Source organism: Trichoplusia ni, chromosome 4 (assembly GCF_003590095.1).
Source record: "Trichoplusia ni isolate ovarian cell line Hi5 chromosome 4, tn1, whole genome shotgun sequence".
Taxonomy (NCBI): Eukaryota; Metazoa; Arthropoda; class Insecta; order Lepidoptera; family Noctuidae; genus Trichoplusia; species Trichoplusia ni.
The window spans coordinates 7,089,484-7,103,858 of record NC_039481.1 but is presented as its reverse complement, the minus strand read 5'-3'; the positions used below and the strand labels follow the sequence as shown (position 1 = coordinate 7,103,858).

General features: G+C 36.2%; 2 protein-coding genes across 2 annotated transcripts; both read right to left on the bottom strand.

Moving 5' to 3' along the window:
- Positions 1-4,737: 4,737 nt before the first annotated feature.
- On the bottom strand, positions 4,738-7,468 carry LOC113492795 (acetylcholinesterase-like). The gene is made up of 3 exons (XM_026870474.1): positions 7,185-7,468; positions 5,550-6,829; positions 4,738-5,173 (listed from the first exon to the last, which is right to left on the bottom strand). Exons 1-3 carry the CDS (start codon positions 7,365-7,367, stop codon positions 4,966-4,968), a joined length of 1,671 nt encoding a protein of 556 aa, XP_026726275.1. The 5' UTR covers positions 7,368-7,468; the 3' UTR covers positions 4,738-4,965.
- A 2,598-nt stretch (positions 7,469-10,066) lies between these two features.
- Positions 10,067-14,167, bottom strand: LOC113493027. Its single transcript, XM_026870801.1, has 4 exons — positions 13,275-14,167; positions 12,101-12,382; positions 11,268-11,433; positions 10,067-10,383 (listed from the first exon to the last, which is right to left on the bottom strand). Exons 1-4 carry the CDS (start codon positions 13,674-13,676, stop codon positions 10,067-10,069), a joined length of 1,167 nt encoding a protein of 388 aa, XP_026726602.1. The 5' UTR covers positions 13,677-14,167.
- Positions 14,168-14,375: the final 208 nt, after the last annotated feature.

Sequence of the window (14,375 nt, the reverse complement as noted above, 5' to 3'; positions counted from 1 at the left end):
TGACTACTTTAATTATTCATCCAAGGTCAATCCAACAAGGTAATTTTTGTGGTTATAACATACCGTAAAAAAACAAATCAAGTTCTATTCAAGTGTGTCGGACCAGTGGCTAGCATCATTTTACTGCAGGCAATGGAATCATCTGTCAAACCATCACAAATATCGTTTAATTTCATTGATTGATTTATATAAACAATAATTGTGTCAAATTGCAAAGCTTTTTGAAATCTTTGACCCTCTCTCCATAACCAACCCTTAAAATCAAAATAACCATAAAACGCTACGCGCACATTTCATTATTCAAAAAATAATATTTAAGCCAAATCTCAAAGCCGTAATCCATTCCAAAAAAAGTTCTTTTCGGGGTCTAGACTACCTGTGTACCTTCATTACAAACGGTTCAGTACTTTTGGCGTGGAAGCGAAACAAATATACTTTCGTATCTATACATATAATAAAATTGTAGAAAAGTGAAAACTGTACATTAAATATTTTTAAAAAAGAATAATTTGTGGTCTACGAACGATTCCGATGCCGAAAATATGATTTTTAGAATTTTTGTCTGTTTGTCTTTTTGTCTGTATGTATGTCCGGAAAGATCTCGGAAAGTACTGGATAGATTTGATTCATATTTTCAGAGAATATCAACAAGAGGTCCGGTCAACATATTTTTTACTTACTATCTCGCTTTTCGTTACAGGGGGTGAGCAGGAGCCTTTTATATCTATACACAAATATCAAATTATCTCATAAACTACTGAATATATTTCGTTCAAATTTTGCATGAACCTTATCGTACACATGATACAGCAAATATACAAAAACCATAACGCTACTATGCAGGAGACATGAGCAGTAAAGTTTTAAATTTTTGGACTCACCCGTAACATCGTGTAATACAATTATGAGGTGTATTTTCACCCCATTGAGTAGTAGGCAGCACGGTCATCAATTTACTCAAAAATCATCACGCTATTTATCTTAAGACTTTTGGCAGAGTAATAATATATTTTTTCAAAAGTAAATCATTTTCACAAAATCAGTCATTTTATTCTCTTTCAAGTCTAATGTAGACCTAGTGCGACAAAAATTAAAATAAAAGAAACATAAACTATTAATACTTTTATTATTATTCTTTTGATGCAAATGTTACTTCGTAATCGGTACATTCTTGAAACAAAGGAACTTAAATTATTTTTATTTTTATTGGTGTACTAAAATTACTCAAGTTCAAATGTGGAATGCCGTAATATGATTTTGTGTTTATTTACGATAGGTGTATCTACCTATGTTTTAAGCTCGGTAATGTTGGCGATGCTACTTCAAGATAAAAGAATTCGTAGTGACACTCAACCCAAAGTTGCATGTAGTTCACATTGATCTCATCTATAATTATGCATAACAATAAATTACTGAACGACACAGTTAATTATATTACCTTGGTTCATCTGTAACAACTAGCAACAAAAATATAAACTTTCAAACAAAAAAAAGCCTTTCAAACAATGAAATAATGTTTTCTTAAATTTGCGTTTTACATTACATAGGCCAAAAGTATTTCGGATAGAAAAGCCCAGAAAACTTGCATAAAAACTTCATAATAGATATGCAATGTGAAAGATCTGTACGACCAAAGCTATCAATGAATAAGAGCGTACGCTAGAAGGTTTTTGACATTACGTATCTATTGATAGAATAATGTCTACTGATAACTGGGATTTTTCAATATTTTAACGATTTGATTGGTCTACATCCGCCATTACAGAGACCGCACACGTGGCCCTTCCAAAGATTCCGTTAACAATTTATTGTAAACTCTACTTATTTAAAATTTTCTTCTTTCGTAGCCTGGTAAAAACAGGGGAAGGTACGAGACTGAATGAGTTTCTGAGATCCCAAAGCTAAGCCGACGAGGATTAGAAACATATTTTTGGAAATTTCTCCAATAAGGCTGATAATAGCGTGTAGCTATCAGCACTTACATCCGTCACACAATGTCTGGAAAATTCATTTTGGCTTTCGGTATCGACAGCGTAACCTCATAACCAACCTCATGTAGTCTTTATTTAAGTTCCATTTATGCAGAAGGGATGACGGTATTTTACTTCAATGATCGTCAGGTAGGTTAACGAATAAAATACGTATTTTTTCTTTGTAAATTGGTACAGTTAATAGAACTCATGCGCATGAAGTCACTTTTATGTTCATATTTTGCTTTGTCGTAACATCACAAATTAGACATATCCTATACTTTAGATTTTTGTCATTGTCAATTTAAAAAAAGGGGTGTCTGATATATTTTTTCACGCTATTTATTTATCAGCAATTTAAAGGCAAATCATGATCAAAACACCAGGGGGCCAAGATAACACGTTTACCAACTTTTTTATTTTGGAAATATTCCAAATGTTTGTGAGGAAGATGAGTTTTAATATTAAGAGGACAATCAAACATAACGTGTTTCAGGAAACCGTTTATCTGGGCGCAATTTTGCAAAATCTTATATCTTATGACACTATGTAACATCCACAGTTACCGAGCCCGACTCTCACTTCATCAGCTCCGTCCACAAAAATAATTTGACATCTTATTTATATCGTCAGAAAACATCGTGTGTGAAAATAACAACTGTCTGGCTATCACTGTTCCAGAGAAACAGCCAGGTGACAGACAGACGAACGGACACCGGGGCCTCAGTAATATGGTTCTGGTTTACCTCTCTGGTTACAGTACAATAATAATTTTATGATACCTCATAATCACTATCATAATCCGTCTAACAATTTCAGGTGTAGGCCGGCCAAAGAACAGACGTGCTCGAAAATCATAACCCACCCAATTAGAAAATGGAAACCCTCGAAAGTAAAACATTTTTAGCAGAAGTGCTAAGACTGAGTTATACCTTCTGTTATTTTATACTTGCATCCCCCCCCCATTTTTAAAGGGCTCGATTTGTCAAACATGTCTTAACGAACACTCGCACATAATTCACGTTTAAATTAAAATTGTACAATTCGTTCGGAAGCTATGATGTCACAGACAGACAGGCAGGCAGGCAGATATGTCAAAGTTATAAGCCCCTCTTTTTGGAATTAAATAAGAAAAAGTCATTAAAACAGCTGTGAAATATTTGACACCAGGATAGTATCGTAAACCATGAAATGTCTTTGATTCAAACATTTGATAGTCTTTGGGCCGCTCAAGATTCATTATAATTTAGAAAAAAAAGCAAGCTTAAAATGTAAAAAAAAGTGTTTCATTTTCAATATTGCATTACATTTTTGCGATGATCGTTATTATTAAACTTCATATTTTTTCACATCTTGAAAATCACGCAGACGAAGTCGCGGGCAACAGCTAGTTTATAATATTAGTATGGATAGTAACATTTTCATAGCTCTTAATAAAGTAATATTTTCTGCCTCTTAAACCTCAAAAGTCCGTATTAAATAACCCCGACGCAAAAAGAGGGGTAGGTATTTTAAGTTTGTCGTGTCTGTCTGCCTGTGGCATTATGCCGCCCGAAGCGATTGATTGATTCCAAAAATTATTTGCGAGTGTTCTTAGACAAGTTTTATAAAAAATGGTTATAAGTTGTGGGGGGCTGAAATTGGGGATAATCGAAATATCTTCAAATGTACTTAAGTGGCGATTCATACGAAAGCAGACTGAAATAGGGAGTTTTAAAATGTCAACTAGGTCCAAAAATTACTTCGACGCATAGAACAATGATATCACTACAATTTTTAACTCCGACTAACTGCAATCTGTGCGTAATACATATACAAAAACAGTTTAGTAAGTATGTAAATGATCTATTCTTTTTGTCGTTATCTTTTAGTGTTTTACTTACGTAGGTAGATTGAGATGAGGATTGTACCTACTCGTCACATGTGCAGCTTGCGTTAGGAGATACCCATGTACAACAGCGAACGGCAACAATTTGATAATGATAAGGATAGAGGCCTACGTGCAGCAGTGGACGTCAATAGGCTGAGATGAGATGAGATGAGAAGGATAAAGGTCTGGCTTTGATTAGTTTTGAGGTAAATAAAACAATCCTTTTTTTATACAATACAATTTATTTTATCAAAATCAATTAATTCTTAGTATAACTTCATCTAAAAAGAGGGCAGGTCGAGTAAGGCCCTCATGGCGAGCATAGCTGAGGTACCAAATAATACTCCTGACATGTGAGCAGCTTCCCTCTGTTGCGAGTAATGTAATGCGAGTAACTAGCTTGCTGCCAGCATGAATGGCAAACATGGTCAGCAGGTATTATCTGGAAATAGTAATACAATAATAACATGACTTTTATGTAATTTCCTTTTCAGAGGTCTTACTATCAGAGTTATACTATCTTATTCTAACCCTTTTAGACAAATAAGTAATATACATGTGAAAACAAGGACTACTTATTAACACGTTATACCTATCTTAGTTATTCGTAAAATACTTACATCTCTAGGATATGTCCAGTCCACAGTCGAATCGTACTAACTAAGGCTTTCAGTCTCGATACATTTTCGAGTCCCGGGAAAAATGACTCTGTCCTGTCCCGGGATTCCCGGGAAAAATGAGACTTCATGATGTTTCGATAGTTGACTTAAAAACATGAAGTTACTGTTAGCCTATTTAGGTCATCTACACTGCGTTACATCCTAAATGACCTCAGGTCTGCAAAACTTTATACATATACAATTATGCCAAATAGTAAAAAGATAGTAAAACCCAATATTAGTGTGTTACAAACCTTTATTGCGATCAAAACTAGAATACCAGTGCGCGAAATAATGGAGTATACAAACATTTAGATGATTATAGTTATAATACTGGTATTATTTGATGAGCACAATCATTTTGTATTCAAAGACTTTTATAGAAAACCTTTTTTATTTTGTCTGATAAATCATTGTACCTAGTCTTTCGAAGACGATTTCTTAATTTAACTATTAAGAGTCTTGTTCACAGCTCTGTGTGTTTCTCTGGTGGTGGCTCTGGCGGAGACATTGGTTCTCGGTAGTATTTGTCGTAGATATCATCCCATAACTGCATACGTTTGTCCAGGAATGGTCCTCGCAGTTCCAACACTCGATCCAAAGACATATGCGGGTTCCCACTGGCGTCTGCTGCCGGCCACGCTGGGAACGGTGATCCCTCCGGCACTGGTTTCCTGAAATGTATATTTAAAACGGTTAGTAAGCGCTCATAGTGACGATATTGTCCTATTGCTTCATTCTAATTTTAAATGGACAACCAGCTTCTATTGCGTCGCAGTGAAATGTTCATAAAAAGTTTAGGCTGATCCAATGAAAATTTAATTGTTATTAAAGTAGCAGCATTAATGCTGCACAGATAGCCGAGTGAGATGTCGCTACACCAAACCCACCGAGAACGTTGTGTCATGAGTTTGATCCCCGTTTATGTGATCCACGAATGCTTGTTCTAAGTCTGTTTGTCTCTGTGTATGTGATTTGAATGTTTGTGAGACCCTCCGTGTCAGGTGTCTTTAAAGTAAGTGATTTATGTTTAAAAAAAAAGTAACTCACCCGTGTACTATGAAGTTATGCCACAATTCTCTCATTGTAGTTTTCATCCTTTTAAATGCTGGTGACAGGGCACTTTCGTCATTGCTTACAAAAACGATTCCATCGAACACTGCCGTCGTCTGGCCACAATGTGGGGCTCCACGCACGTCCGTGTGCGGCACTGCAGGAAAACTCTCATCCGCAAAAGCATACTCATATAAGTATATCTGATTGTTACCACTTTCTACTTGAAGTTTAGCAGTCCTAAAAGTTGGGTAGCCCATTAAGACGTCGCTAAAGTATTCTACATAAGCGAGTATGTTTTGGTTATTCACGGGATGGGGGCCGAAGTAAAATTGTTTTACTCTTCTCGCGATCTCGTCCTTCTCTTCCTCATTCTCGAATTGTAAGTCAATTGGTAAGAACTTTGAAAACTTCTCATTCATTTCATTTTTCCAAGTCTCAAAATAATCTACGTATATCGAACCTTCCATGTTGCTTATTCCGAATAAAACGGGCAGTTTCTTGTATTTACCTTGTTTGATAATATTGATTGGACTATCAGTAAGAAAAACTGAACTACCTGTTTTTCGTTCCACACAAGCAGAAAACAAATTTGATATGTCTTTTACAGGACTAATTACATCAAGCATCAATTCTTCCAGTGGGGTAGTTTTATAAAATGCTTTCAAGGCGTGGAAGTCATCAACTTCAGTAAAATTCAACCTTTTTGCAAAAGCTTTCGCGTTTGCTAATGGATCGATTTGAACTGCAATAGATGATACGCTAGCCCCACTTTCCGGGATAACTTTATGGAATAGCCCCTTCGCGGAGTTTGACAGCATCAACAAATTTACAGAAATTGAACCAGCACTGCCTCCTGAAATTGTGACGTCATCGGGGTTGCCTCCGAATCGGGCGATATTTTTCTTTACCCATTTGAGTAAAGCTACTTGGTCCTTAAGCCCAGCGTTACCTGGTACGTCATTCGTGCCTAGACACAAGAACCCTTGAACTCCCAAACGGTAATTAAACGTGACGGCTATGACTTTCTTTTCCTTTACAAGTTGTTTAATTGGCATCATATTTCCATATCCAATAGCGAATCCACCTCCATGAACTATTACTATGACGGGTAGTTTTTTCTCTTCCGTGTCGGGAACAAAGACGTTTACATGAAGACAGTCTTCGTGCATGGTTTGATTTTCTACATTTATGTACTTGGTCTTCGCCTGCCAGCATATGATGCGTTTGTCGACAGCGTCTAGCGTTTGTAACCATACTGGTCCTGGAAGCGCTTCCTGCAATTTTAAAAGATACGATTACTGTTCTGAGGCTCGCAGGGTGACATATATTTTAAATAATTAATGTCTTAAAATTAAAACATCTTTATATTATTTATTCAATTTCCAACCACATTATCCGGCCATAATAGGTATTAATTAAGTTGAGTGCGTTCAAACAGGTAGATACTTCTGTTATTTTTCTTCTATGAGATATTTAGGTAATAAAAAGACACAGGTAGATAGTAGATAGTTACTACGCTATCCATATCAATTGAGTTGCAGATAATATGTAAGACCCAATTACCCATATAATTATAGCGTCACTTATCCAATGTTATATAATGCATGAACTATTATTTATCCAGCATACCTTGAATCTGTCTGCTCCTCTAGGCGCCGTGGCGTAAGGTATACTGTAGAAGCCATACAGGCCTCCCTCGGGATCCCTGCGCCCGCGCACCGTCCCTTGAAAAGTTTTAACCTCTCGCCACTCGGCCTCATCGCCGAAACTTGACACTACAGCTGACAACAATATTAAAGTCCATAACAACATCTTTAATCTAAGTTATAAACTAATATTATGATTGTGTTTTCCTCCTCAGTCCACCGAAAAACAAACGAACATTTACGAACACAATATGTAATTGTGTGTGAAGCGTGTAGGCCGACCCCCCCCCCCCCTCCTTACCAGTTTATATGCCAGCGAGGTAGCCATTGGCTATTAAAAAAGTGACGCCACAACACTGGTTTGCCGTCTCGAAGCAACACATCAGAAAACCAAAAAATGTGTAACTTTGAACGTCATTATCAGATTCTTGTTTTGATAACCAGTGGATTACATTGGCATTAAATAAATAATAGTAGGCCCGTACTATCGTGATTATGGTAATCGTTATCATTTTAAATACTTTTTTAAAAGGGTATCAAGCATTTTAGCACTCTTTTATTTTCGTTGGATTTAGGGAATGAACTGAATAAAATGTATTGAATAAATAATCTTATTCAACTTCTAAAAGGAAACAGATTTCTTAAGATTTTATTTTACTTTATCCTGACCAACTTAATTTATTGTTTACAGCTAAATCAAAATTTTATTGAACATGCAAAGTTTGTAAATATGTATAAATCAGAACGACTTTTTGATGTCCGTTTGAGATGAGATTTTAGAATTCTGCTACGTAATTGCTAAACCTGTCCTGGAATTTGTTTTATTAGTCTTTACTTCACAGTTAGATAGTCCTTATTATAATTATCCCTATTTACTACTTTATGTATTTTATATATTTGTTTTATTACTGCTACCCTTTTATATTAGGTTATTGTTATTATCTACCTACTTTTTAGTTTTCCATTCCCAAAGATTAAAAACGGTTTTACAAAGGCTCGTCAGTATGTCGTCAGGTTGACACAAGGATTACCCCGTCAAACCAAAAAATAAAACTTATAAACTGCAATAACTGACCAGACGAAATTTTCACAAAATCATGTATTTCTGTTAGTACGGACAATAACAACGGAATAAAAATCAAGGTTAGGCAACATTTGGGGCCATCCTAAATTTGATAGTTTACCAATATTTGTAGTAAGTAAATATGCTTTTATTAAGCCTATTAATAGACTCGCACTTGACCAGGTTGTTGAATGTGACGTTACCCAAATAGTTCTCTAAATTCCACTTACCGTTACTAACATCAACTTCTTGTAAAAATACTACACGCAACTTGCAAGCAACACAACGATGCTTGACTTCGCTCGCTTTCCGTGCAGGCGTTTGAGAGTCTAAACGCCTGTGAACAATACGTGTCACAACATTACCAATCGCAAATGGTAGTGAAAGAATGAAGCGACACCAGGCGCTCATATTAAAAAAAAAAACAAATAAAAAAAGGGTTAATAAGTATGATAAAAATAAACTCAGGATTTTTTCAAGAATCCCTAGATGTCAGACCGGTAACCTATTGATATGTTGAACCAAATAGAAGAGCCAACTATACCAAAATGACCGTCATTTTGACGTCATCATCTTAGATGGTTATCCAAAAATGTATTTTAATTAAATTAAACATAATCTTCCGTATAATGCCGTGGCAAACCATAATTACTGCACAATATACGAGTAATTAAAGTGTCTTGTAGGTGTTTACATTCCGATATTGTGGTTACGTGTACCCGGAACCAAACTGCAGGTATATTTACTACAAACTATAATAATTTATGTTATAATTAGATCTAAAGTCAACCATCGGGTAACTAACGATCATATTCTCGACCAGGAAACCATGCTTTTAACTTTATGCCTGATTTGCCTGTCATGCTGACGCTGCTCATAGTCCAAAAAGTGCGTAGGTAGTAATAATGGGTAGCATTTTATTATTTTATCACTCAATAAATTATCCATGCAGTCTAATCGTGCACTTTTAAGTTTTCCCGCAATGCTTTGCGACGTTCAGCGCAGCTCTTTCCGGCGCGAGGCATGTGGAGAAGCAGTGCATGTATGATGAATTCTCACGATTGCCGACTGGTTGAGGTGAACACACCAATCGCACAGTACGCGACGTGCCGCAGGGTAGATCCCCGTGTAACTTTTTAAAGTGAACTAGGATTGAAGAGATATTAAAATAAATGTTAAAAAATTAGTCGAATTTTGTTTATTTAACAGATAAATCGATTTAGTAAAGTTTGTAGCATTCTCTTTACCATTAAGTTTGTCAGTAAAAGTATATTTTATCGTTACGTAAGTATGCGCTCAAAGCAAACTTATTGACAACGTCCGTTATGACACTCGTGAAAAAAGTACACAAAAGCTTTATAAAGGTTTTACCTTCTTACATTCTCTCCAGATTTATCCATGGTTAGCTAATACGAAAAACTATTTTACAGAAAATGTATTAACAGACCTTAACTAGTAATATGTAATTAAAAGATGCAGTTTACAAGAAGTAGTAATGATTTTAAATAACAATGTTTAAATATTTCGAAATAAATATTGTAATGTCAGTTGTTTTGATTGGTTATAAATTATCAAGTACTTAAGAAGGACGGATTATATTATAAGTAGAAGATAAATGTTTAATTGATTTCGGAAACCTTGGCTCTTTGTTCAGTGAGTTTGTAACAACAATAACACAAATATATCTGTATCTAGTCATTCATGTTTATGTACATAGATTATAATTCCTGACTATTAAAACAGATAAGTGATGATGCCATCAATGTCAAAAAGTATTTAATGAAATTTAAATGGTCAAGTTATCAGCACCGCATTGTGTAAGCTAATAATAGGAGGATGAAAGATGAGGTTGAGCTGACTCCAGATCTGTCAGCACTACTTTTGCATACAATTCTTCTTGAAGCAACGGAGAGATTCTTGTTCTGTAAAAGCTCGTGGACAGAGTTGAGTTCCTCTTCTGCTATCAGACTAGTCTTGCGGGACAATAAGACAGAGTACAAATGCGGTGGCTTCCCCTCCACTGATTCTTGACAGAAGTTCAAGAGCAGAAGGTCGTTGGTGGCTTTCAGCACTTGAATACTGCCGCTGAACAGCTGATATCTTGGTTGTTCTATGCCTCCTGTAATTCATAACATTTTAAATTGAAATAACATGTGTTTGTTTCTCTTATACCTCGCATTTTTAAATACTTACGAAGGTGAGAGCAATGCGTCAAGTAAAATAGATATAATTACAGATTAATATAATAACTAGGTGGCGTTGTGTTAAAGCTGTGGTAATAGTCCAGAGTCTCAAATACAAATATTCTTTATTGTCTAAGCAAAGCTTGTTTTACGAGAACTAGAATAATAATAAAACTTGTTGTTAGTAGAAGTTGATACATTTTAAAGTTTTCAGTCAAATTCAGGGTGCTACAAAGCTTAACAATAGGGATGACGACATTTTTTTTTGCAGTGTCCGTCTTGTACTTTTTTGTATAATAATGGATACGTATTTTTTTAATTTGTCCCGAAAACATAAATTGACTAAATTACAGTGAATGAAATTTACGCGTGACGTCACGATTGTGTATAAATTTTACCATATCGTTACGTCACAAGCCCCCTCTCCTAAACTTTAAAACAGTTAATCTTTGTCAATTCTAGTTTTTCTCAAAAAGGAAAAAATACGTGTCTAATACTTTTCAATTATCTAACTGAGGGACTAATGAGATTTTTTCTTTTTATATACCCAGTCGTCATCCCTATTTCTGAAGAATCTTTAGTAGATCTTCATATTTTTAAGAACAAAAACGTACAACCGACTTCAAATAAAAAATCCAGCTAACTTAATGATTGAAAGGTTTTCTATGGGACTACATGACATGATATTTCACGTTAAATGCAAAAAAAATCAAGAAAATCTTTTCATCCAATCCGTCCTGAGATAACAAACATAAAAAATAGGTACTGTGGAAATGGCCTCCTTTTTGTAATCGATTAACAACAAATTATCTGAACTTACCGTTTTGTTTATCGGAGACCCGCCAGTAGCCGGCGGATTCATTCCGGAAGTAGAGTGAGTAGTCGATGGTGAGGCCTGCCTCCTCCCACAGCACCCGCAGACGCCGGTTCTCCCGCCAGAATATCGCGTTGTTTTCCTTTACGTGGTACTTCGTCTCAATAGATGGCTGCAATTAATAGTTACAGCTTTATTACTTCCATTAGCTTCGAAAAAAATAAGATTTCATAAGTATCTAGTTTTTTTTCGTAATGTTCCATACCTCGAATTAAAAAATGGAACCCTAATTGGATCTGAAATCTCAAATACCTTCACTAAAAACTGTAAATGAAATCAAACTTCTAATCCAACGCCATCATACCGCAAGCTCCAAGCACTCGCATGGTAATCAAAGCCTACAATGTAATTCTCGTGCACTCGGAATCATGAAATTTGGTGGGAAGCAACGTCGTAGCTCACGTACATATAGTAAAATTGGCGGGAACCGACTCTAAGTAATATTATATCACAACATATTTATAGGACATCAAATGTTCAATGTGCTCTTGATTAAGTTCAATTAAGTATAGCGTCCAAGTACAGAAACGTATTCTATATTTATACTGCGATTCGAGTTATTCAAGTGATAACATCATGAACTTTTAGATATTATTAAGTCGATTAATCTTGTAAGTATCAATCTTTACACATATTGTGACGGTTGACATTGTGTGAATGCCCGATAGTATCAGGCTAGACTGGTCGGCTCCGACCTGTTTGATAACAGAGCATCGGAGCCAAAATTATTATTGCCATTTCAAAACTTTAGAGCCGCGATTAGAAAGCAATAAACCTACCCCGTATCCAGTAGAGGGGAAGTGGTCCTCCTCCCGGATCGTGACGATGGTATAGGTATTATACGTGGTAACCCCTTCGGAACTAAGGTGCATGTATACCGTGCGCACTTTCCACTCTCCCGACACTTCTTTAATGTCCAAGTGATCGTATAGGTTATCACGTACGCAGGTAACACTGCTAATAGTGCTTTCCTCAGAACGGTTGGAATCAAGTTCTTCAGCACACGCTGATGTAATCAGAAATAAGATATATGGAAGAACTCGATAAGAGAACTTCATGTTTTATTATGTTACCAACTTGTCTTATTCACAAACTGTTTACACCACTATTCCGACAGTAAAGTTCCGATACTGTTATTTTTAATTTGTTTGTATATATCGATTAAGATTCTCGCAGTCTGCGCGCGCGCAAAATATTGTGCTTATCGAAGATTGCCGGCTGTAAAATATGGCGCGCGCCTTGAAGACATCAAAGTGAATCCGCACAGTGCACAGTGTTTTCCTCCACGATATCGATAGCAAGTGTTACGTGATTAAATAATATTGATATACTAGAATAATATAACCGTCAACTTACGTAAGCTAATTTATCCCATTTAAAACGAACTGTTCGATCCTTTGGTTAATAAACTACTGTATACGCATAGCTATAGATATTGTAACTAATAACAAATGATGTCCTACTCAGTAATAGTCCTCGCCTGAAACCTTCCACAATTCTTTGCCTTGCTAAAATAACACAATCATTTGCGTTCGAAAAATACATATATCAAGTGGGGTTCTGAATTTTACGCCGACGTTTTTCTTCTTCGACGTGTCATTTTTATATCGTCAATAAAAATATCAATATTCATGTTTTATTCTCTTGTGAATGGACCTCATGGAAAAGTGCACGTTACACATAGCTGCAAGTTTAGTATCTGACACAATAGTCGCGATGCAAGGGAAGTTCGATATTTGCTGGCTAACACTTTATCCTTTTTTCTATCTTAACATTTTCACACAAACATGATATTTTTCGTTCGATTCATTCGTTTCGTTCTATTGAACACAAAAAGATTTTTTCAATTTGAACCAGTAGTTCCTGAGATTACCGCGTTCAAACAAACAAACAATCAAACAAACAAACTCTTCAGCTTTATATATTAGTATAGAAGTATAGATAGGTACTCGCCTTCTCCTTGGGCTCCGATATGTGTATTAAAAGGCAGGTGTTCGGGTAGTCATCACTGGAATCATCAACCACGTGTTGCAGATAGTCCACTCCGTACCACATGCCCATCAGGCTCTCGATCGAGATCCCTTGCTGAGGAGAACGGTTCACGCAGTGATCTCCAACGTCGTTCCTGTTGTTGTTCGCATGAGTGCGTCCCGTCTGCAAGTACCCCTGGCCATAAGCCCTGCTCCCTTGCTCAGATTGTAAAGGATATTGGCTGTAAGGGTTCGCTACTGTACTGTATCTACTGTAGCTTGGCGGTGTTGCATATCTAGCATCACCAGGCTCGGCGTATCGTTGGTAGTTCGTACAGTCTACTGCAGTCCACGAAACAATTAATATGAGCACGTTTCCGTACATTTCTGGTTATTTGGTGTTGTTCGGTGCGTATCGTCGCGTGATAGTCAGGTCGTGGTCTCAATGTGTGACTGCGTCGAGCTCGGTGTGAGAGCGGGAAGTAAACAAATTGACATTAATTCACGACCAGCGGTCCCGGAGGTAGGAACACGTCTGAGTCGTTCTTTAAATCTATTTTTAAAGCTCCAGAAAAATCTGTCAACGTTTTTGTTACAACAAAACTTAGTATTTTGTTTTCCGAGTGTAGCTTCCGTACTACGATCATTAAGTGTATTTATTGAATACGTTTAAGTATGCAATACGCGATTGATGAGATTTAATAAACATCTCATATATTGTACAAACACTTGTCAGCGAGATGAATGATAATAACCTTATTTGCGCAGCTAAGTGTCCAGGCAGTGTACCGCTATGACCGCGAACAAGACTGTTGTATTTCTGAGGACAAAAAAGGCCTCCATTTTACCTCAGAACTTTGGACTGGATTAATCGATTTTGTTGATTCTATTTAACTCTCATTTAACGTGAGTTTGAGCCTGTCATTTGATTCCATAAAAAATTATTAAGTTTGATTTAGGGATGTGATTAATAAAAATAAAATATTCAGTAAACGTCTGCCTCTCACTTACGCTCAACCTAAAAACAGAAAGAAGAGGTTTGATTAATATCCCAATCGTTAAAGCGATTTCTATTAGGTATAGT

Bases quoted from the DNA above. Each gene is read 5' to 3' on its own strand.
- LOC113492795 (XM_026870474.1), bottom strand. From the start codon at position 7,367: ATGTTGTTATGGACTTTAATATTGTTGTCAGCTGTAGTGTCAAGTTTC. The intron at 6,830-7,184 runs GTATGCTGGATA...TTAAAATTGCAG, and splicing joins GAGGAGCAGACAGATTCAAG to GAAGCGCTTCCAGGACCAGT. The intron at 5,174-5,549 runs GTGAGTTACTTT...TATACATTTCAG, and splicing joins CATAACTTCATAGTACACGG to GAAACCAGTGCCGGAGGGAT.
- LOC113493027 (XM_026870801.1), bottom strand. From the start codon at position 13,676: ATGTACGGAAACGTGCTCATATTAATTGTTTCGTGGACTGCAGTAGAC. The intron at 12,383-13,274 runs GCGAGTACCTAT...GTAACATAATAA, and splicing joins TATCGGAGCCCAAGGAGAAG to AACATGAAGTTCTCTTATCG. The intron at 11,434-12,100 runs GTAGGTTTATTG...TATTAATTGCAG, and splicing joins TCCCCTCTACTGGATACGGG to CCATCTATTGAGACGAAGTA.